This window comes from Pinus tabuliformis, chromosome 5_2 (assembly GCF_031772625.1).
Source record: "Pinus tabuliformis cultivar Carrire ecotype Pingquan chromosome 5_2, CPIR1, whole genome shotgun sequence".
In the NCBI taxonomy this organism is placed as follows: domain Eukaryota; kingdom Viridiplantae; phylum Streptophyta; class Pinopsida; order Pinales; family Pinaceae; genus Pinus; species Pinus tabuliformis.
In genome coordinates, this window is record NC_142306.1 from 156316236 (window position 1) to 156341138 (window position 24903).

The 24903-nt window shown below is 35.7% G+C and overlaps 1 protein-coding gene across 1 annotated transcript; it reads right to left on the reverse strand.

Annotated features, from left to right (window-relative positions):
* Positions 1–3777: 3777 nt before the first annotated feature.
* On the reverse strand, positions 3778–6440 carry LOC149157993 (putative GPI-anchored protein At4g28100). Its single transcript, XM_089436077.1, has 2 exons — positions 5079–6440; positions 3778–4721 (listed from the first exon to the last, which is right to left on the reverse strand). The coding sequence occupies exons 1-2, from the start codon at positions 5769–5771 to the stop codon at positions 4389–4391; spliced, it is 1026 nt and encodes a 341-aa protein (XP_089292203.1). The 5' UTR covers positions 5772–6440; the 3' UTR covers positions 3778–4388.
* Positions 6441–24903: the final 18463 nt, after the last annotated feature.

Here is a 24903-nt window from a genome sequence, read left to right on the forward strand (position 1 = left end):
AAACCTTTAGGACACTTTGATTCTGCAGGTATTACCCAACAAACTTGTGATTTCAATAAATTACTGCGCGATTTTAGAGAAATTAGATCAAAAATATCCAAAAAACTCTTCCAAAAATTCACTCTAAAAACAACTCTTTTTTCTTTTCTCTTTTAAACAGTAATCTATTTCTAAAAAAATCTATCCATACATCAATACCAATAACAATATCATAAACGAAATTCCAATCTAACTAAACAAAATTCCAATCTAACTATTTGACAATTCTACCATAGATCCTTTACCCCTTCAAACCTTGCCCCACCCACTTCTTTCACTTCTTATCTTTATGGTGTCATAAATTACCCTCGATGGGTTCAGACCCTTTTCCATCCACGTAACCCTCTGTCCATTGACCTCATCATATTATGCGGAGTATATTATTCGCTTTATTAAATTCCTCATATGTCATATGTTAAATTCATAACACATATATTTTCAATATATAAAGTTACAGTAAAAATTTTGCCATTTAAAATTTTATCTTAATAAGTAAAAGTAGTAAAATCATGTGTCATAAAGTAAAATTTAATTCTTTTCTTGGTTTTAATGATATTTTTAAGATTAATATTTTAAAAATAATAAATGTAAGGTTAGGTTTGTAATAAATATTTCTAATTATAAATTAAAATTTTATTATTTTTTTTCATGCAAACTCTTATCTTAAAATTTAATCAATGAAGTCATTAGCTCAAGCACTAAAGCTATTAAATGTTCATTTTTGGATCTTCAATATGGAAAAATGATTTATTCTTCAGAACTCTCAAATCCTCAATATCTGTAGACAACTCAAAATTCATAAAATTGACATTCTTTATTCACCTATAACTAAGGCTATAGGAGCTCCTCTTAATTTCTCATTGATAAGCTTCAATAATTTGTTGGAAAAACTCCCCCTTTATTAAACATTATTTTTATTTTATTCAAAAAGCTTCACATCTTCATTTTGCCAAAAACGACATATAGTCAATTTTAATGTTGTTTCCATATTCATTAAAAAAATTATTCAACAAGCCTTGATCTTATCTCCAAGTTAGTCGACATTCAAACTCCTAACCTTACCGAAATCTACCTTACTTTAAACTTTGTTCGCTTTTAAAGGATTTGCTATGAACAAACTGAAATTATAGCCATGGGGTCTTCCTTATCCTATTGGTTGTTAATATTTTTATGGAACATTTTGAAAATTTAGCTTTAAAATAACTTTCATCTTAAACCCAAATGTTGGTTTCATTTTGTTGTTGTTGATATCTTTGTTGTCTAGTCTCACAGTCACCCCTCAACCTCTTTCTTTAATCACCTGAAGGGCATTTCACCCCATATCTAATTCACTGTGAAAGTCCAAAAATAAAATTCACTTCCTTTTTACCATGTTATTATTTCTCATCAATGTGATTACAAGGCTTACCCACAGACTTAATAGTGAAACAACACACAAATAGATACCTTTATGCCCAATTTCACCATCTAAAACAATATATTATTTAAAAACTCTAGTTACCCATGTCTGACGAATCTATACTCCCTATTTCTTTAAGAAAGAGAAAACCCATCTTAAAAGGGCCCTTCCAATGTGTACTCAACCTATCACCTTAATAAAGCTTTTGAATCTAACAACCATAAATAAATAATTACTCATGTTCCCCACCCATAGCTCTCATTTCTCTTAAGTACATTCAAGGCATGACATATCAAATTACAAAGATTATGGCCAAAAAGAATATCAAAACTCTTTTTAATCCATATCAAATTCTTAAACAATTATTTAAAATTGCTAAAGATAAATATGTTCTTATGCTTGACCCAAGTGTTTATCAAATTCCTTATTCTTGTCACAAATAACACATTGATCAAGTTGTCCACTGGGTCTTGGGTAGACGGTGATCGGGTGCTCTGTTAAGGCACTCTTTGATGTGAAGTCACTAGTTCAATTCTCCGCCCCAATCGGGGTGATATATTGGAAACAATGAAGATGTAATCCTGACTCTAAATACCTTATATGCTTTGTACAAACAAAATTTCTTGCATCATCCCCATCACTCCTACACTAGAAAATGAAAAGCATCCCAAAAATTTTAATTAAAAGGATGGTCACAAGGTTAGTCAATCCTACTAACGCACTATTCATTGGCTTGGCCATTAAATTTCTCCCTTCATTATCTTTTGTCCAATTCATTTTTCTCAATTTTTATACATTTAGTACCATTTTTTATAGGGAAAATCTTAAGGATTGAAGTTTATCTTAAAGTTTAGCAACTTTGGCTAATCTTACTAGTCCCTATACCCAAATTTTTATATGTTTGATGATAATTTCCTAAAAGTGTTTAGATTTCTAACTATTTTATACTAGATAATATATAATATTAGCAATTTTCAAGGTAAAATAACTTTATACTATAAAATTTGAGCGAATTCATTTTTAAAAAAATGGAAATTGACGAATCTTTTGTAGAAAAAACATGGAATATTAGCCCACCTGCGAATATTAACCCCTACAATTTTCCATGCAAGTTTCTTATTCTAAGATGTTTGTCTTTTTTTATTTTTATTTTTAATTTAATATATTTTTATTTTTCATCTTTCTCCTTGTTTTATCAATCCTTTAAAAGTGGTCTTTTATGTTTTTAATGATAGTGGAGTGTTTGATGAGAACGTTTCAAAGTTTTACATAATTTATTTCCAAAAAATAGGGAGTTGTTCAATAAACTTTGTGTCTATAATTTTCATAATCTAGTGATAGATGAATTTGAAGAAAATGCTTCTAGAGTTTTATGCATAGTGATTATTTTCAATTGGTGTTTCAAGTCCGGATAAAACCTATCATCAAAATGTAAATTGCATCGCTCAATGGAGAGAAAAAATTAAATTAAATTAAACCGACATAAATTAAATTCAAAAAATTAAAAATTAAAAGATAATTAAAATAAATAACATAATAATATATTTAAATAATTTAAAAATAAATTAGAAGAAATATATTTAGTTATATTAGAATTAAAACCATATATAAGAATGAAAATGTAGATAGACAATAAATTAAGGAACGTTGAATTTTTAATTTATTAATATTAATAAAAGTTATAGCATAAAATTAATCTAATGATAAAGTAAGGAACGTTGAATTTTTAATTTATTAATATTAATAAAAGTTATAGCATAAAATTAATCTAATGATAAAGTAATGTAATATATATTGATTTTAATAATTATAGTATAATATATTAATAAATTATTAATATTAATAATTATTAGTTTTATGAGGAATCAAATAATATAATTTGGATTTAAATCTCTTTTTAAATGAATAAATGAATTTAATATTTTGAAACATATTAACTGTGTAAACTAAACAACTTAAATTTATAATTTTAAAAAAAATATACATGATTTTTGATAAAAGTCAACGAAAAAAATACTAAAAAAAACCTTTTTCAGGTTAGACTCAGCAATCTATTGATAATCATTCCCAGTCACATTTATATCAAAATATTTTAACATTGATTTAAGTAAATTTTATACATCTTATAAATCTTGTGAAATATATAAGGAAAACAAAAAACCACCTTGCCAATCAATCAGCAGCTATTGATTGCAATATATTGAATATATATCAATAGGCATTCAGTCTGTATGCTGTAATATATCGTTAATTGCAATATATATCAATAGGCATTCAATCGGTATGCTGTAATATAGCATTAATTGCAATATTATCAATATGCATTCTGTCATATAGCATTGATTGCAATATATACTGCTAGTTGTATTTTTGTAACACTGGCCTACGAGGCACAGACTACATAATGCTGGCTCTGAATTTCACCAACGTAACAATCCATGACCAGAATTTGCAGAGTTCGGCAGGATACTGAGTTCGAGTTTTTGAACCATAAAGCAGGAGAAAATTTACTGAGCATTGAATGAAAGAAAGGATACAAATAACTAGGGGCCATCCATTCAGAGGAATAGCAAATGGGCATATTCCAGGCATGAGCTGAGCATTAAAAAGGCTAGAGGAGGAAGTAGATGATCTGTCAAAGTCCCCCAAGATGCAGACAGCCCCAAATAGGTGTCACAACATGATACTGCTGTACCTTTAAAGACTGAAGCCATCAATGATATTTTTCATTTATTGGAGAAGACTTTCTCATATTTACTGCAATCAACATGGGTACTCCAAAGTCAAGTTCAGCTTTAAATGCACAAGAAGTCATAGAATAATAATTATCTGCGGCCACTGATTCCATACGTTCATAGTTTTACAGCTACAAATACCTACAAGTAGTGCTTTTTGGGTATCTAGGTCTGAGCCTAAAAAGCCCCATAGACGTGATCCACATTTTCGAGGTTTAGAGTTCTAGCAGCAGCAGGACCAAGATGAATGCAGCCACTTTCCATACGGTACAGGCAGTGACGAATGTTGTGAGAATGGAGGCCGTGGCTGCGGACTGAACATCCAGCTGGGTAGAATCCACGGCCAGAGGCATGTTCTCTTTGTCAGGGCTACATTCAGAATAATTGCTGCTGTACATTATAGCTCTCAATACTGCAGAAACTGTTGGAATGTACGAGGTTTTGTTCTTACCCAGTAACCAAATCAGGCCCATAAGTTCACAATCCCTAATGTACATCCTGCTAGTTCTCTGGGTCACATCAGTTTCTTCCATTTTCGTCATGTTAAGCTGCAAGAACAGGGGAAAACTTTAAATATCCATAGTTATTTAACCGACCTAGATATTTGTCTAACCTTAATCATTCTCATTCTGAAGATATCATTGATAAGATTCCAGGTAACTAAATTGGATATCCAAATGAAATATTGTGTAAATTGATGAATAGCAGTGAAATCAATGGTTTGACCTCGCCACCATCCATAAAATTTTGGGATATTCTCTATAATCCTGATATGTTCAACCGGTTAAACTATTATATAAACTATAAGATTCAAAACTCAACCCTCCTGATTCAAAACTATCACTAACAAAATTTTAAATTAAGATTATTAAAAATTTAACCACTAAATTTTTTCAAATAATCACCTTATGAAGAGCATTCAAACACATTGAGCACCCTGCATAAGAAGGATTCTTACAGCTTCTCTCCAACATCTTGAAACCAGACACTCTGGAAGAATTGTTATGCATTTTTGAGCTGCCAAAGTCACTCTCTGGACAGTTCAAATTGCTCATTTGGTGCAGCCTAATACCACAGACACACAATGTAGGATCGCAGGAAGCATTCGGCTGAGGAATATTGATTCCCCTGTTCTTGAAAGCATTCTGCAGAGTGTTTGCACATGTCAGAGAATCGTCCGGGAGCACAGGCATATCAACCAAAGATGAAGAAGTCGAAGACACCAAATAAGGGGATTGGGATGGAGAAGGGGCTTTCAAGGCATTCCGGGCATGTGCTGCATATAGCCAAGCTGCAACGACAGGACAGCATCTGCTTCTATCAATGGAGCTTGCATCCTTTCCTGACCCTCCACATGCCTCCTTCACTCCACCAAACAGCTCGTCTGATAGGTCAAGCTCGCATGATGCAGTCTCGGATTGTACTGGCAATGCAGGAATAGTGCCACTGGAACCCCTTCCCGCCATTAAAGGCTGTGTAGAGTTGATTAAACCCCACTGCTCATCATTCCCACTCATGGAATTCACACTCACGGCTGCTCCAGCTAAAATCAAGATCAAGAAACCCAAACCCTCTGCAACTCTTTGCCCTTCCCTCATTCTGCTTCTTCTTTACTATCTGATCTCCTTCACCAACTTCAGTCTGTACTCTGCCCCCCCTCCCCTTTCATCAACGCTCCTCTCTACTAATCTCTGTTTGACGAGTTGGTTTAGTTTATTCTGTAGGGCTTAGTCTCACATTTTTTCCAAATTAGTAGCAGCAAACCCTGACCCAAGTTGGGGGTGAAATTAGTGAATCTCTGGTTAAAGCTGGACAGTCTGGAATATCACAAATCGACGGAATTTGACAGAGTGTGGACTGACAGATTGAGAAATCACGGGAGCAGTGCAGGGCACAACGAGACACAGGGACTGGGCAGGGGGCTCCATGGTCCATGTGAGGGTTTGTGTGGCCTTTTGTCCGTTTCTCTACCTCTGAACTTGTGTTTGGTAGAACCATGGTGGGAGCCTGGGCGGAGAATAGTATAATAATGTATTATTCAGCCAGTTTTTTGGCTTGGCATGCAATTCCCTGTACGTGCATTCACATGTGAGTGTGTACTGACGCTGTCTGCGGACGTTCTCCTGTGTCGCGTCACCACTGACTCACTTGCCATTCTCCCCCAGAACAAACCCTTTATTTTATTACCAGTAGACTCCGAAAAATGTGAGGCCGACCAGTGAGCGCACCGTCGTCACCCAGAATGGGCAAACATGATCCGAATCTCCCATTCCCGATTTTCTTCCTTTGTTTCACAATAAAACTTTGGAACTTGAGTGGCATTTTTACTGCTCAGTATCCATAGAGATATGGTACGAAAGCGATTGTCCACCACATACATGAAGTTGTGTGGCTATTATTAGGTGGTGTTAGATTTTTATACTGCTATTTAGTGTTCCTGGATGGTATCACACACCGAGTATGGTGATTGCCCATCACATATATTTTGGATATGATATCGTTCTTAATATTAGGTTTGGTGGTTTTTTTAATAAAGGTGACTTATTAATAGCACTCAATGATCCTTGTTAATTTGATAATTAAGTTGTGATAATTTTCCTATTATTTTGAAAAAAATATGATTATCTCTGGATCATTGTATAATTTATCTCTTATTTTGGTACATTCTAATTTGAAGGGCCCAAGGATGTCTGGTTTTTTATTATATAATTTGTTTTCATAATTGATCATTTATTTTGGTACTTTTTTTTAGTAAAATTGGATCTTCTAACTTGTAGGGTACATTTTAAAAGCATGTTTTATTTTCGTTATTTGGGTTTCTAAAACTTTTGTAGTTTGTTTGGGGCATTAAATGACTGTTTTGAAGATCAAAACTTTGTATCTCAAGGAAGTCCTCATAGTTACAACATTGTTTTGCATGTCCTATTTTTCACCATATAACTTGTCTTCTATTTCGGTAGTTTCTAAGTAAAAAATTGGATCTTTTGACTTGTAGGGTCCATTTTAGGGGTAGGTATTACTTTGATAATTTGGGTTCTTAAAGCTATTGAGTTTGTTTGGACAATTAAATGATCATTTTGGGGATCGAAACTTTGTCATTGGAGTAAGTCCCTAATTGTTACAACATTGTTCTACAAGTTTAGAGCTTTCCAAGGGTGCAAATGTCACCTCAATCAAAATCCATATGAGGAAGTTATGTCTCCCCTGAGTTCTATGCTTTTAACGACCACAGTATCGAGTGGATTCCATGTCAACTCCCATTACAAATACATTTTGAGTTAGTCACATGTGGACTTTCAAGAAGATGCTAGAGGGCCTAGAACCCTTACCCTAATTGAGAGTTGAGGCATGCAAAAACCCTAACACTAACTTTAGACTACTATTAAGACGTGTTAAACAATACGTCTCAAGAAAATGAAAGGCTTCATTCTTGTTGGATTGATTATTGTTCCATAGTTGTTAATAGTAAGGAGATGGGATCATAGAGGTTATATCGTTGTTGTGATTTAAATTGGATCACTATATTGTTTGTCATCCATCTCGATGAATTTGGAGTGGAAAAAGTGGAGGAATCAGCTCATAGGACTGTTTTTACTAGAGGGACCCAGTTTGGAAAAATGGGGTCCAAAACCTTCTAGGAGCGTTTTGAGGCATCAAACGACGTTTTTTGGGGGTAAAACTTTGTCACAAAGTGTCACACTTTTTATGCTATTCTACACACAACATGCTTTCCAACGGCGCAAGAACCGCGACAATCGGAGTCTGTATGCAAAAAATTATGCCACTCAGAAGTTGACCTTGATGTTTTCACACCTATAATTTGGGAGGATATCACGTCAGCCCCCATTATTCATGGAAAATGGGCTAGCCATGTGTTAGTGACGTAAAAGACTCTAGAAGTGTCTATTTTGTAACTCTAGTTAAGAGTTGATGTAGTCAAACTTAACCACTAGTAAGCTATTGTGCTGTGTTATAACCAAGCCACTAGGAGGAAGAGACATTCCATTCTTTCGAGAGCATTTTGTTCCATAGTTGAGTAAAGATAGCCAGGAGAGATAGGAGGTAGAGCACATAGAGAGGGTCTGTGCACTGTAGCAGCCCACAGGCCGCAGACATTACTTCTTTGTATCTACAGCCATATTTCCAGACAGAGAAAGAGAGCAAAGAAGCGACCTCACTTCCAGTTGGGTTTTCTCCCGAAAGGGTTTCCCAGAGAGAATATATTGTGGCTTATGTGTGTGTGAGCTTGTTTTATTTGTTCTCTACTTTTCTGCATAATTTATATTCGCATGCATGCACTAATTATAGTAAAATCTACAGATCTAGAAATTAAATAAAACTGTAATAGTGTAGAATCTCATATTTTTTTAATATAATATTATCAGATCTATTGTGACGAATTGTCCAGTGGAATATCCACAGCAATTTACGGATCATGTAGTATTGATTATTGTTCCATAATTTTGTAGAGCAAGGGAATGAAATATTCTAAGCAAGACTAAGGAAGTTGAAAACCTCTAACGACTATACAAATCACAATGTTTGTTATACTCTATAGTGAGTTCATATCTCCTTGGATTTGCATTTCATGTGTAAAAAAGAGAGCAGTGGACAGTCTTCAACTTCTTATCGATTTTTTCCATATTGGGTTCCCTAGGGTGCATCTTGTGTTCATTGTGTGGATGACATAGTATTTGTTTTAACTTATTTTATTTTTATTTTATTCTGGATGTATGTCAATGTTTTGAGTGTTAATGGCGTAATATTAAATTTTAATCTTAAGTAAACATGCATAAAAAAGCTTTTGTAAAATCTTATAGGAGCAATGCTAATAAATTCTTCTAGTGAGATACCTACGATAATTTATGAATCATATACAATGTTGTGCAAATGTTATTATGTGATTTTACAACCTTGTAGTGTTGCGTGAATGTCACTTTATATTATCTTAGTGATGAAAATGATTTTCAAGTGGTTAGAGGAAGTTGTGTGGGTGTTATTATGTAGTTTTACAATGTCATAACATTGCTTGAGTATCATTTTATCTTCTTGTAGTCTGGATAGTGATTCTCAACGGCATAGAGGAAGTTGTATGGATGTTAATGAGTGATTATATAGCTTCATAGTGTTAATGGAGCATTCTTCTATATTATCGTGGTGATATAAATAGTGAATGTTGACTACATAAATGAAGTTTTACCAATGTTATTGTGCAATTTTATAGCTTCATAATATCACTTGAATAGCCCTCTATACTATATTAGAATCATGAGAGTGATTGTTTACCACATAGAGTAGGTTGTATTATAGTTATTATGTGGTTTTAGAGCCTCATGAAATCGCTTGAGTGTCAGTATATACTATCACAATAATAATACCAATTGTAGACCACATAGATATAGTTGTCAAGATGTTGAGGTTATACAACATCATAGCATCATTAGAGTGTTCTACATATAGTAATGCATCAATGAATCCATTTGTATAACTTAGTGCCATTGCTTCTATCATACACACACATAGTGGAGACACCTAACTAGCGTATCATTGAATGTCATTTATTCTTTCTAAAATACAAGAGATTATAGACTTTCTCTGGCCTCTTATAGTTGTGATTGTGGATTAATATTGTTAGGCATACCATAAAGTTAACTATATCTTGTGTTCATTGTCTTCTTGTGATCTTCATGTTTATGTTTTGGTAATTGTTTGATGAAGAGAACATAATAAAAGTAATAAAAAACTAACATATATTCACAAGCAATTATCAAGTAAGAGAAATCAACCATAAAAGGATACCCTAATGATTTCTCAACATGGTATTAGAGCTAAGGTGAGGAAAATGCATCTTGAAGATCACTCTTGTTAGCGTATGTGGAAGAAATTCATCCGAGCTACTTTGGAGGACATCATTTGCAAAGGACATAAGGAAGGGCTTAAGGAAGAAAACTTAAAAAACATCATTCATCTGAAAGGAAGACTACTACATCAAGTATCCATATCTCTCTTTATTATTGAAGGCTCTTGGTTACTCATCATCGTTTTAGAAGAAGATCATCATCTTACCAATCTCTCTCTCTTGGAAGCTCTTTGATCATTATTCATATTGGAAGATATCTATGAAGATATTTGAAGCATCAAGATTCTTGGAAACATCATCTACGCTCTTGAAAGCATCACCATTCATCTTTGAAGCAGTCTGAAGTTATTATTGCACCAGCCATCTTAGAAGTCATCATTTTAAGACTCTTGGAAATCTTGGGAGCATCAAGATATTTGGAGACATCATTATCAAGCAGGACACTCTTTTGACAAGTAAGTACTATATTAATCTCTATGTCTCAATTTTCAAATCAAATGACTTCACTTTGTAAGGAAGGCAACAAACCCAATGGGTCATCAAACTTTCAAGCGTGGAAGAAGAAAAATGATTTGGTGCTCATAGAAAATGAAGTCATCAACCACGTTTTAGGAAAAGTTACAGAATCATAGAAGGGTAAGACTCCAAAATTAGCCAAGTACAATAAATGAGAAATTAGGGCTCAAAGGATTCTCATTAAGTCCATCAAAGACCATCTTATCCCCTTTGTGGTATATTTGGGCACATCTAAAGGAATATATGAGAAATTGGTAAAACTATGTGTAGTCAGTATTACATATTAAAAAATATCTTTGAGAAATCAACTTTACAAAACAAGGTTATTGAAAGATGAAGACTTGGCCTCATATCTTACAAAAAACTCACAATTGAAGGATCAATTATAAGGGCTTGGAGAAGCAAATTCTGATTTTGAATTAACTACTTGTGTACTCAATGCTTTACCTTCAGAATGAAGTAGTTTTCTGACTAGCATCTATTCAAGAAAGGACACTCCAAAATTCGATGAGTTGTGGGATTTGTGTATTCTAGAAGAAACAAGATTGAAATCCAAGGATGACACCAAAGCAAACAACAAAAAATATCAAGCTTTTGCTGCTATATCAAAGAAGAAGAATGGAAAGTTTGGAAGATTTGAACCTCATTGAAAGTATAATAATAACAAAAAAAATAAACCATGTGGAAGACAAGATATGTCCAAAGTACAATGCTTTGGGTGCAACAGATATTGACACTTTAGAAGGGATTGTCCCAAGGATCCCCAAAACAGGAAAAATAATAAGAGGAAGGAAAGGAGTGTAGCTCACATTGTTGAAGAAAATGAAGAACCTGAAAATAAGTCGAAGAATGAAAATCATAAGGATCTCTATTATTGAAAAACTCCACCACTACCAGGTCTACTAGTAATTTGTTTTCTCTTTTATTAGAAGATGGCAGTTATATTAGCTCATGAAGCTACATTTATAGAATATTCTTGGAATTTTGTAAATTATGGCATCACGGAAAGGATCATATAGCATTGGAAGAATTGGAGTCTACATAGTCAGTTTCATTTTATTGAAAGCAATCATTTAACAAGGCAAGGATAGAAGGATTTGGACCATCTAGCACTTCACAGTTGATGTAAAAAACTACTTGACATCATGATGTTATAGAAGCATTCATTTAGCAAAGGATCACAGGGATCCTCGATTGTAACAAAACCCTCAATATAGAAGTTTCTTCAGTATATGAAAGAATCATTGTGACATGACAAGAATATATTCCACTAGAAGATTATGGAGCAGTCTAGAAGTTTGAAAGTATTAAGATAGTCAAGAAGCAACATGAAGGCATAATCGAAGCATTTCTCATATTAGAGAAGTAATATCATCATCTTCAAAGAAAGAAGTTGTTTTTTCAAAAGACGAGTTATCTGGAAAATATTGTAGGAAGAGTTGGATGCAAAAAAATTGTAAGTATGAGCACGGTATATCTTGGTTAGAATGAAAAGTTAGGACTCTTCTATATGGTTATTCGATAGATAATATCATGATAGATGGGCAGTACACATGGAAACATTGATCAACATCCAATATGGTCAAAGGGAGTTGCAAAGACTCTAATGGATACAATATTGAAACTTGTTGATTGGTTCGGGAACACATTTATTGGTGATTAAAAGCTGAAGAGAATGAAGAAGAACTCTGAGTGCAATATTGAGATAGACTAGGCAAAGGGATATTGACCTCAGAGAGAGAAAGTAGTTGAATTTGACACCTTGACTAGAGGCTACTAAGATATGGAAATTCTGATGTTGAGAACAAATGTTTGGATATGGTATGACTTCTTGAAAGAATATATGGCAGAAGTGTGTACACCATAAATGCAGGAAAGGATTGTTAATCACTTGATGGCATGATGAATTCAATGTTGATATAAAATAAGTTCACTTTCCCACATGGACAGAGGGAGCTATGATTAGCTTTACATTGATTGGTTTAACAATATATTTTTGATGAAAAAGATACTGCAAATGATGGTTGTTGGAAAGTGATATAAAAGGTTGATGGCAAGAACCCTGCCACAAAGATAGATTGTGAAAGAGTTTGGCTCCATGACATCCAAGAAGGTCGAATCTCAGGTATGGTATGTTGGTGCGAGATAGGAGCCCTTGCATCTACTACTAAGATCTCCACTGAAGAATAAGTAGTTGATGATTGAGACAAGCTAAGGATTGTGATGATGTCTCCATGCTTGAGAGGGAGTAAGGACTACCTCCCTAGTTGAGAGGGAGTGATGTGGGACACCTTATTATCCATGTGTCATGCACTAAGCCAGGACTAATAGTCGTAAGTCTAGTGAAGGCACTGGTAGGGAGAATGGAAGATTGGATAAGCAACTGGGACTGATACTTCTTGAGGATTTGGAATCCAAAATAGGTAGTAGTCTCGTGGACCGATACTCTTTGAGGATAAGACAGGGTATCTAAGATAAGAGTAGTGGGATTGATACTTCTTGAGGATTTGGAATCCAAAATATGTAGTAGTCTCGTGGAACGATACTCTTTGAGGATAAGACAAGGTATCTAAGATAAGAGTAGTCAAAGAGGACCGATATTCTTTTAGGATTGGGAGTCCAAGATCAGATTAGTCCTCTAAGGACCTTCCTAGTGAACATCTAGATGGACTATGTGCCTTGAAGAGGTTGCAGTGTTGGTGTCCAAATGTAGAGTTAGAACTTGTCATTCAAGGCCTTGCTATTTTGCTAATTAACAATGTTGGTTATGATGTTGGTGTTTGATGATGGCTTATCAATTCGACTCTTCTTATGAGAGTATTTCAATTTGAGAGTATCCTTGTATCTGATTGTGTAATTATGAATACTTCCCTAGTTAAGAGGGAGTGTTGAAAAAAATGTAGCTAGATTCGGTCTTCATTATTATCATTGTACTTGTATTATCTTATATTTCATAAAAAAAAAAAGCAAAAGAAGAAAAAAAATTGTTATTATTATTATTATTTCATTAGTGAAGCATGTTCTTCATGCTTCTAGAGTTTATTGAGTCAAAATAATATTTGTCATGCGTCAATGTAATGTATTGGAATCAAGTCCCATTTTGACTTTTGAAAGAAAGAGGAAAAATAAATTTATTTGAGTCAAAGTAGTCAATTTTGTCCCCATAAGATCAAGTCAGCCCTGGAAGGGACCTATTTGACGTCCTGGATGTGTATATATACAATCCAATTCAACCTCATTTTAGGACAAGCAAGAAACTCTAATTTATGTGCCATAAACAGAGGAAAATCGACAAAGAAGTCAAGGAAAAGCACTAAAGTCAAAAGAGAGAACAAAATTCAAGGAGGAAGAAAATTATGCCACACGTGCTATATTTTGCCCTAGTTTCTATCACGTGCGAGATTTCAGGCTACTAAATGGGCCAAAAATTTCAAAAGTAATTGTGAGTCCAAAAATGTCAGGTTTGACCAAATTTGAGGAAGGGTTAACCATCATTGACTTGAAGTGACATTTGCTTGTTGGAATAATTTGAAAGGAGGGTTGACTTGGGTCACGTGGGAGGTCTTAGTCTTGGATTTTTCACTTTGACCTGATTCTATGAGAAGAGAAGAGTTGATTGGATTTTCCCCCTTGTGGGGTTTTGCCTTGGCTTGAAGCCTATATCTTGTGTTCATTGTCTTCTTGTGATATTCATGTTTATATTTTGATAATCGTTTGATAAAGAGAACATAATAAAAATAATAAAAAGCTAACATATATTCACAAGCAATTATCAAGTAAAATAAATCAACCTTAAAATTTTGCCCTAGTAATTTCTCAACACCCCTAAACTTGAAGATGAAAATAATAAGTAAAAAAACCCACTATTTAATAAATCATTGAAAATTAATAACTAAACAAACGAGAAAATTTCTTAAAATTTTACCCTAGTGATTTCTCAACACCCCTAAACTTGAAGAAAAATAAATCAATGAAAGTAATAAGTAAAAAAAACCCACTCTTTAATAAATCATTGAAAATTAATAACTAGACAAACGAGAAAATTTTGTTTTTAATCCAATAAAAAAAATGGAAATCATAATTTCACTTAATTCATTAAAATTTCAACCGTAAAACCTTTATCTATAATATTTTTGTCCATTTTAAAATTATTAAAATCCCAATTTTAAAAAAATAATAAAATAAAGTGAAACATTACCTTTAAAAGATAAACTCACAAACAAAATTAAATATACCAACGCTTTTAATTTATCCCAAATAAATATCATTCCTCGCACGAGGACAATATACACATTATAACACTGAACTTTGTTGGCGTGATATAAATTTCGCTATTTTTTATTGAAACAACATAGTAAGCTTTTTCCTTATAATTTTTCGTTCCAATAAGCTTAATTAAATTGAACTAAAAAAATATTTGTAAATTTGTTGAATTTAATGTGGTTAGCAAAAACCCTTGACTCACTGATTCACATGTCATACTTCCCAGAACAATCCCTTTATTTTATTATCAGTGGATGTTGTGTGGATGTTATCATGTGCAGTTAGATTTCTATAATGTTGTTTCAATGTTCCTAGGTAGTATCACACAGTCAGTATGGTGATTGTTGATCACAAGTATTTCTGATAAAATGTATAATTTTGTTATTTATGAGAAAATAAATATTGATTATATATTTTTTATTTACTCATTAATTTCAGGGTTAATATTATTATATATTTTTGATTTAGTTCTTAATTTCAAGGTTAATGGTTTTTTTAAATAAGGGTGATTCATTAATAATATTGAATGATCTATGTCTTTATTGTTAGTTTGACAACTAAGTTATGATAGGTTTTATCATTATTTTGAAAAAAATATGATTTCACCTAGATCACTATAAAATTTTCCTAAAATTTTGGTACATTCTAACTTATAGGGCCCATTTTAGAAGATGTCTTATTTTTCATCATATAATTTGTCTTCTATTTTGGTACTTTTTGAGTAAAATTGGATTTTTTGACTTGTAGGGTCCATTTTAAAGGTAACTTTTATTTTGGTAATTTCGGTTCCTAAAACTTTTGGAGTTTGTTTGAGGCATTGAATGACCATTTTGGAGATCAAAACTTTGTCACTCAAGGAAGTCCTCATAGTTACAACATTTTTTTGCATGTCCTATTTTTCACCATATAATTTGTCTTCTAGTTTAGTACTTTCCTAGTAAACAATTAGATCTTTTGACTTACAGGGTCCATTTTAGGGGTAGGTCTTACTTTGATAGTTTGGGTTCCTAAAACTTTTGGAGTTTGCTTGGAGCATTAAATGACTATTTCAAGGGATCAAAACTTTATCATCAGAGGAAGTCCCCACTCTTACAACATTTTTCTACAATTCTAGAGCTTTCCAAGGGTGAAAATATCACCTCAATCAAAGTCCATATGAGGAAGTTATGTCTCCCGTGAGTTCTATGCCATGGTACCAAGTGGACCCCTTGTCAACTCTCATTACTCATATATGTGGAGCTATTCACATGTGGACTTTCAAGAAGATGCTAGAGGGTTTAGAATCATTATCCTAATTGGGAGTTGAGGCATGCACAAACCTTAACACTAACCCTAGACTACTATTAAGACATGTTATACACTAGGTTTCAAGGGAATGAAAGGTTTCATTCTTGTTGTACTAATTATTGTTCCATAGTTGTGTAGAGTAAGGGGATGAGCTCATAGAAGTTTTATGCTTGTTGTATTGATTATTGTTCCATAGTTGTGCAGAGCAAGGGAATGGCATGTTATGAGAAAGACTAGGTAGATGACCTCTAACAACTATACCAATAATAGTGTTTATTGCACTTTATAGTGAGTTCATCTCTCCTTGGATTTGCACTTCATATGTAAAAGAAAGAGCAATGAACATTCCTTAGCTTCTTATCGATTTTTTCCATATTGTGTTCCCTACGATGCATCTTGTGTTCATAGTGTGGATGGTGTGGTGTTTGTTTTAACTTCTTTTATTTTGTTCTCAATGTTTTGAGTGTTAATGGCGTAATATTAAATTTTAATCTTAAGTAAACATGCATAACAAAGATTTTGTAAAATCTTGTAAGAGTAATAGCGATAAATTTTTCTAAAGGAATATCTATGCCAATTTATGAATCATATATGATGTTGTGTGAATGTTGTTATGTGATTTTACAAATTTGTAGTATTGTGTGAATGTCACTCTATACAATCCCATCGAGGAAATTGATTTTCAAGTGCTTACAGGAAGTTGTGTTTGGTGTTATTATGTAGTTTCACATTATGTCATAACATCGCTTGAGTGTCACTTTATCTTGTTGCAGTCAAGATAGTGATTGTCAACCACATAGAGGAAGTTGTATGGATGTTAATGAGTGGTTTTATAGCTTCATCATGTTAATGGTGCATTGTTCTATATTATCATGGTGAGTTAAATAGTGATTGTTGACTACATACAAGAAGTTGTGCCAATGTTATTATGTAGTTTTACAAATTCATAATCTCACTTGAGTAACCCTTTATACTATATTAGAATCGTGAGAGTGATTGTTGACCACATAGTAAGTTGTGTTATAGTTATTATGTGGTTTTAGAGCCTTTTTTAATCGCTTGAGTGTCACTATATATTATCACAGTAATGATATCAATTGTAGATCACATAGACATAGTTGTTCAGATGCTGAGGTTTTACATCGTCATAGCATCACTAAAGTGTTCTACATATAACAACACATCAATGAATCCATTTGTATAGCATAGTGCCATTGCTTCTATCATACACACATATAGTGGAAACACCAGACTCATGTGTCACTGAATGGCATTTATCCTTTCCAAAATACAAGAGATTATAGACTTTCTCGTCTCTTATAGTCGTGGTCAATAAAATGGGATGTAGATAAATATTGTTAGTCGTACCATGAAATTGCACTAGCTATAATGTAAGGCCTGTTATACTATCTTCCTTAAATTTGAATGAAAAGAAGTAAAAAAAGGTTAATAAGTAGAAGAAAAAAAACCATTCTTTTTATAAAGAAAATTATATTTGAAATTCAATAAAGATTCTAGAAAATCATAATTTGACCTAATTCATTAGAATTTAGACCATTAAACCTATATCTAAAAAAAAAAAAAATTATCCATTTTAAAAAAATTAGAAAATTCAAAATAAATAAATAAATAAAAGAAATTAAAACACGAAAATCATAATTTGACCTAATTAATTAGAATTTCAACCATTAAACATTTTGTAGAAATTCTCACTGTAGATTAAACTAATTATGCAATGTACTAAAGCAAAATACTTAATCTACTTCTACAATCAAACTTGCAGAAGCTTAATCGATTTTGAGTAAGATCAACCAGAACACATATAATAGAGAAGAAGATTCAATCACACATGAAACACAGAAGAATACTCTGGGGAAAGCCTCAGCTAAAAACCCCGCTATCTGTATTATCATACAAGTGGAAAATATCTCAGGATTACACAAAGCTTTAGCTGTCAAGCTATCCAGCTCTCAGTACAATCCGTCACTGTTGCTTATAGACAGAATAGACAACACATATGCCTTCCTTCAGTCTCCAAGCCTCCTATTTCCTTGCGCAGTTTCTCTTGGGTCCTCTAGCTGCCATCTGTGTGATTCTCATCTCACACACTACTCTGACCTCTGTAATAACTGCACAATCCTCAAGGAATGAATTCCTTCTGCATGCAAAAGATATTCACATGGGAATATTCTAGCAACTGATAATACATTGTCCCTGCCTTTAATCTCAACTAGGTCTTTGTCTGAACTGGCATGCATGAGTTATTTGTGAGAGAATATTCAGTTATCTGGAGAACACTAGTTGCATGCATGCATGCATTAACTAACTGAACTCACAATTAGTTCCACAAACTTTTTGGAACTACTTTAACTGGACTTAACTCAGTTAACTGAGCTAACTAATTACAACTCATCCTTATCTCCTTAATTAAGGGATAACTTCCTCAATCAAAGGGATAATTGTTGCATGTCTTCACAAAGACTTCATGTTTGATTTTCACCAACTAATTAACTCAAGATGAATTAATTAATTATTTTTCAAATAGCTGATGAGACTAAATTTTAATTTTAATTCAAGGACAAATTAAAATTGGAATATATCCTGAAATGTTATCTATAGCAATGTTATTTATAGCATTTTTATTTTTAGCATTTCTTGTTGCTATTTTCAACACTCCCTCTCAAAAAGAAAGGGATTATATGCCACCCCGATCCTGTCTCTGTGGAACTCGAATTTACACTTTGAAAATGCCTTAGTCAAAATGTCAGCATCTTGCTCCTCGGTCGAAATATACTGCAACAACATGATCCTCCTCTCCACACAGTCTCTGAGATGATGATATCGAATGTCGATATGCTTAGACCTGTCATGAAATACTAGATTCTCAGAGAGTTTGATACAACTCTAATTATCACAATAGATCACAGTTGGATCCATCCTCTAATCAAACAAACCAACTAGAATTTTCCGCATCCAAATGGCCTCACATGTTGCCTGACTTGCAGCCATGTATTCAGCCTCTACTGAGCTAAGTGCAGTTGACCTCTGTTTCCTGCTGTACCAAGAAACTGCAGCTGAACCAAGGTTGAAAATTCCTCCTGATGTGCTCTTCCGATCTAATGGACTCCCTGCCCAATCTGCATCTGTGAAGCCTTGAAGCTTCACTCCCTCTGACCATCTGTACCATAATCCATACTTAGATGTGCCTCTGAGGTATCTCAAAACATGCTTTGCTGCCTTCCAAAACAGCTTGGTAGGTTGAACCATAGCTTGACTTAGTTGGTTCACTGCAAAGCACAAATTTGGTTGTGTGTTCACTAAATACATCAATGAACCCACAGGCTGCTGATACACAGTAGCTTCTACTACCTCACCTGAAGTAGCATCCTCCTTCCTCCAATCACCTGCTAGAGGAGTCTGCATGGGTTGCGCTTCTCCATGTGGAATCTCATAAGTATCTCATTGGCATACTTGCCTTGAGACATAAACACTTCCCCATCCTTCTGCCACAATTCCATGCCTAGAAAGTAGTGCATGAGACCCATGTCTTTCATCTCGAACTCTCTTGCAAGGTCCTCCTTGCAAGACATGATCAACTGATCATCACCTATCAATATCAAATCATCAACATAAAGAATAATGATCAACTGCTTACTTTCCACCATGATGTGGTACAAGTTCGCATCCGCTTCACTCTTTGTGAAGCCCAACCCAGTGAAGTAGTTGTCGATCATGGTGTACCAAGAACAAGGTGCTTGCTTCAGCTCATACAAAGCTCTCTTGAGTTGGCACACATGCGACTCATGATTGAAGGTCTCAAATCCTTCTGGATGCCCTATGTACACCTCTTCCTCAATCTTGCCATTGAGGAATGCAGTCTTCACATCCATCTGACGGATCTTCCAACCCATCTGTGTTGATATGCCAACATCGATTTGATAGACGAGTACCTTTCTACAGGAGAAAAAGTCTCATCATAGTCGATCCCCTCGATCTGTGAGAAACCACGAGAAACAAACCTTGCCTTATGTTTCTCCACACTACCATCAGCAGCATGCTTTACCTTGTAAAGCCAATGAGAACTCACAATTACTTGTTCTCTGGTCTTGGAACAACATCCCAAACATTGTTCCGAACTATGGAGTCATACTCCTCCACCATAGCATCAACCTAAACTGGCTGCTGCACTGCTTCCTCAAAGGAAGATGGTTCGGTCTCTACACATTCCCCAAGAAGGGCCATGTAACCAGTGTACTGCTCAGGCGACCTCCTATGTCTGCACTGAGAAGATGGTTGTCCCACATTCTCTCTCGTATCCGACAACAATATGTCAACTTCTCTCATGCGCTTCCGCCCATCTCTGGAAGACTCTACATGAGTGGATGTCTCCACTCCTGAAACCTCTACATGCGGTTGCTCTGCATCAGTCTGAGGCTCCTCCTCCTTAGGAACCAAAAGTTCCTCCTTTGCCTGCATCTTGAGCTCCCTCTCAAGGGAAACTCGCATGGCCTTCAACTCATCGAACTTAAGATCTCTGCGAACCACTGTCCTCTGACTGGTAGGCAAATACACCCGATAGTTGTGGGGAGTATCAGTGTACCCCACAAGTATCCCCAACTCTGTTGTCGGCTCTAGCTTCTTCCGGGCATCCTTGGTCACATGGCAATAAACCGATGAGCCAAAGATCCTGAAGTGACCCACATCTGGTCTCTTCCCAAAGAAAGCTTCCTCTGGTGTCTTCATCCCAAGTATGCGATGTGGGCTTCTGTTCTGCAAGTAAACTGTTATGTTGCATGCCTCAGCCCACAAATGAAGTGGTAGGCCTTGGCCATGCAGCATCGCCTGAGCTACCCCCACAATCATTTTGTTCTTCCTCTCAGCCACCCCATTCTGCTGTGGGTTATGGGGTACCATCAACTCCCGTTTAATTCCTTCTACTGCACAGAAGTCCTTAAACTCTTGAGAGACATACTCTCCACCATTGTCACTTCGCAAGGCCCTGATCTTCTTTCCTAATTCTTTCTCAACCAAGGCTTTGAACTCACAAAAACTTGAGAAGGTTTGATCCTTCTTCTGCATGAAATAGATCCAGCATCTACGAGAAAAATCATCAATGAAAATAACATAGTACCTTTGTTTAGCGGTGGAGGCTGTCGAGAATGGTCCACACACATTTGTATGAACTCGCTCCAAGATTGCTTTAGCTTGACTGTCTCGATCCTGAAAGGAAGATTTTGCATACTTACCCAAGGTACAACCTTTGCATGTGTCCACTTTCTCAAGTTTACCTTTGGGAAGTTCGGTAGAAATCTGTTGTATTATCTTCGAGGCCCCATGATGCAAGTGGCCCAACCGTCTATGCCATAACTCGCCAATATCTTGGCTTTGCACCAATTCTGCTTTGGACCTTAATGCAGCGCAGTCATCTACCTCCATCTTGTAGAGATTCTTCACTCGAATACCAATCCTCTTGGTCTGACCCGTGGCTATGTGTCTCAGGAATGCCTTTCCTTTACTGAAGACTACATCATAACCTTTGTCTTCCAACATCGCAACTGATACCAAGTTTTTCTTCAGTCCAGGCACATACTTTACATCAGTCAGGGTGAGAGGAGCTCCATGCTCCCTCTGAAACACAACCGTACCTTCACCTAAAACACGGTACTCTCCATCATTTCCCATCTCTATGTGCATCTAGAGGTCTTTCTCCTCCAAGGTACTGAATAAACTCTTGTCGTCGGTCATGTGGAATGAGGCTCCACTGTCCAGGTACCAAACACAACCCACCATCAATGAAACCATGCATTCGATGAGGGTAAAATCCAATTCGAACTGTGAGGCCAGTGTCTCACCATCTGATCCTTTCGAGGATCCCTTCTTTGATTTATTCAATGGAAAATTTGTTGCATAATGGCCCACCTCATGACAATTAAAGAATTGCACTTTAGATTTGTCAATCTTCTTCCCACCATGGGAAGAACTCGATTTGGAATGGGAAGCCTTCCCTTTCCCTTTCCTTGCCTTACTCGCTAAGGCTAGATTTTCTTCATCATCATGCTTCGATGAAGAACCATCTCTGGTGCTTCTCCTGATCTCCTCCTGCATCAAATCCGACCACAGTCATTCCCAATCTAGAAGTTTCTCTCTTCCATTCACTGAGCCTTGGTAGCTATGCCAACTCTTAGACAGACCGAGCAAGCAAGACTCACCATATCATCATCAGCTGTCGTGATTCCTACACTTCCAAGGTCATCTCTACAGGTGGTGAGCTTGTTCAGATATGTAGAGATCGTGTCGCCCTTTTCACACTTGATTTTCCGAAGCTTGTCCTTCAGCACCAGCTTCCTTTGGTCGTTGTTGTTCTGATATGGATCCTTAAATGTCTTCCACATTGAAAATGGAGTCTCGAACTCCCTCTAGAAGAATCCTCCTCGCTCTCGCCACACATTTCTTCCATTCCGCCAATTCTTGGGCATTAGCTGCTGTTGGCTTGGGGACTTCTTGATCAATGAAGTCCTTCAAACCATTGTCCTCTAATACTTCTTCCATGTGATCCTTCCATGCTATGTAATTCGAGCTACCATCTAGGGCATACTCGAATCTCAAGCCATTGAACACCATTGGTGAACTTTGAGATGTGATAAGAAATCAATTTTGTACCTGTTAGCCCTGAGGTGCGGTGTTGTTATTTTAATGGAAATGTCCCCTGTTTTAGCTTCGATGTCCATGTCTCATCTTGCTCTGCTTCAGTCATAAGCCTTTAAAAAATTGGGACCATAAAATTATCGCAATAAAAAGGAAAACACGGAAAACCCGCAGCCGAACCATAAGTCGGACTTCAAAAAACTATACTCCCACACTCATAAATATCGGCGGGTCCACTCTCGGTTCATCTCCTTTCCGTTGTGCTCTCCATTCTCCGATCTCAGATCAGATCGATCTCTGCCACTTGACCAACATCCCAACCATCGATCCACACCATCCAACGACCCCCATACCCCACTTCCCACCAGTCACCCGGGGAGGAAATTTGTTGGCTTTGTTAGTGTTTTTGACAGTTGGACAGTGAACTGAAATAACAGAATGCATGGCAAAAAAGGTAAAAAACAACAGCACGATGCAGTCGAACCAACAGAAATGATCATGGAACATCGCTTGCACAAGTGAACCACCTGACAACGTGGCGAAATTACCAGAATTTGATTACTGTGTTTGTTAGAAACAGAGCTCTCTGAGCTCATGTTTGTCTAGTTACGGCATCAAGTAGTTAGAAGACAGAGGGGATAGATTAAGACATCTCGAGCCTCATAGAGTTTGAGAGTATTGTAAAAATCCTATAAATGGCTGAAAGTTCGAAGGAAGATAGGTTCAACTTTTGGAGACAGTGGATACTCTGTTCGTCCCAGTGTCTCATCTTCATTCCAGTAATACAAGCTTCTTTTGTTGTTACATGTTCAATTCCCATCTTCTCCTCTATTCTAAGCTTGCACTTGAATAGGTTATTCATGTTTTCTTTTGTATCTAATGCCAATAATTGTCATCTTATCTTTGCGCTAATAAATTAGATTTGCAAGCTTCATTTACTTTCTATAGCTAGACATTCATATGTGTTTATGTATGTATTTGCTGGTACAGTCAGGATTCTCCATCTAGTCATTAAATCTATAAACTATTGAGCATTAGTGGTCGAAAGCCTTGTCAAGCTGAGGGTGTGCATGCATGTCTTGAGTGAAAACAGAGTTGAATATTTATCTAACTTGATCCAAACCCCAATCCATTCCAATAGTTCAGGGAACGATATTGAAGATTTATATTTTGCCAGGCATCTCCGAGCTACAACCTAGGAGAGTTTCCTGGATTGCTAACATAATTGGCGCCGTTGCCAGGGAGAGGAGACTGAAGCTCAGCTTCCCTGGGGGATGACACAGATCTAGATTTGATGATAGACAAATTTTGGACACTATTTGGGTTGTAGTCATCTATCTGGAGACTCTACTGGAGGACGAACCTCTTGGCGACTCCACTCCATAGTTCTGGCTTAGTTTGTGAGGCATACTCAGAGAAATCCTCAGAAGCCACGAGCTTGCCCAGTACATGACCCTAAAAAAATCATCAAAGAAAGAAATGTGTTGCAAAAAGGAGCATCAGGTTTAGGTAGCTCTAAACAATATTCTATATCTCTTCAAGAAAATCATGTAATAGAACAAATACATATTGAGAGTATAGCATCTAATACTAGCAGTGAAGAAAAAATCTTAGAGATTCATAGAGCTCCTTATTCTTAAGGTTCTTCTTTCATTGTAAGCCCAAAGGAAGCCTCTCCTCCTATCCATCATACTCCTTTAGTCCTATCAATCACTCCTCAACCCTCTGTCATTCAGACTTCCAGTACCCTTATAGCCACCACAGTTATGGCGGCACCTACCAAAATGGAAATAATCATAGCTACTAGGTATGGACCTCTAGTACTGCCCACTCCTTTGAATGCCATGCCTACTAGAGAATATCAGAAGTATATGCCTAAGTTCACTAGGACTGAAGGTGTTACAGCTGAGGAACATCTTGAATCATTCTATAGCTATGCTGATAACTTGGACATTAGTGAAGATGATGTATGGATGAGAGTCTTTATCCAAAGTCTAGATGGGGAGGCTAGAAAATGGTTTAGAGAACTAAACCCAAGGTCTATAGCAGATATTGAGGCTTTAGGTGATGCATTCCTAAAGCATTGGGGGGATAAGAAGGATCTACTCTACTACCACACCAAGTTTGGGAACTTAAAGAGGGAAAATGTTGAGTTGTTG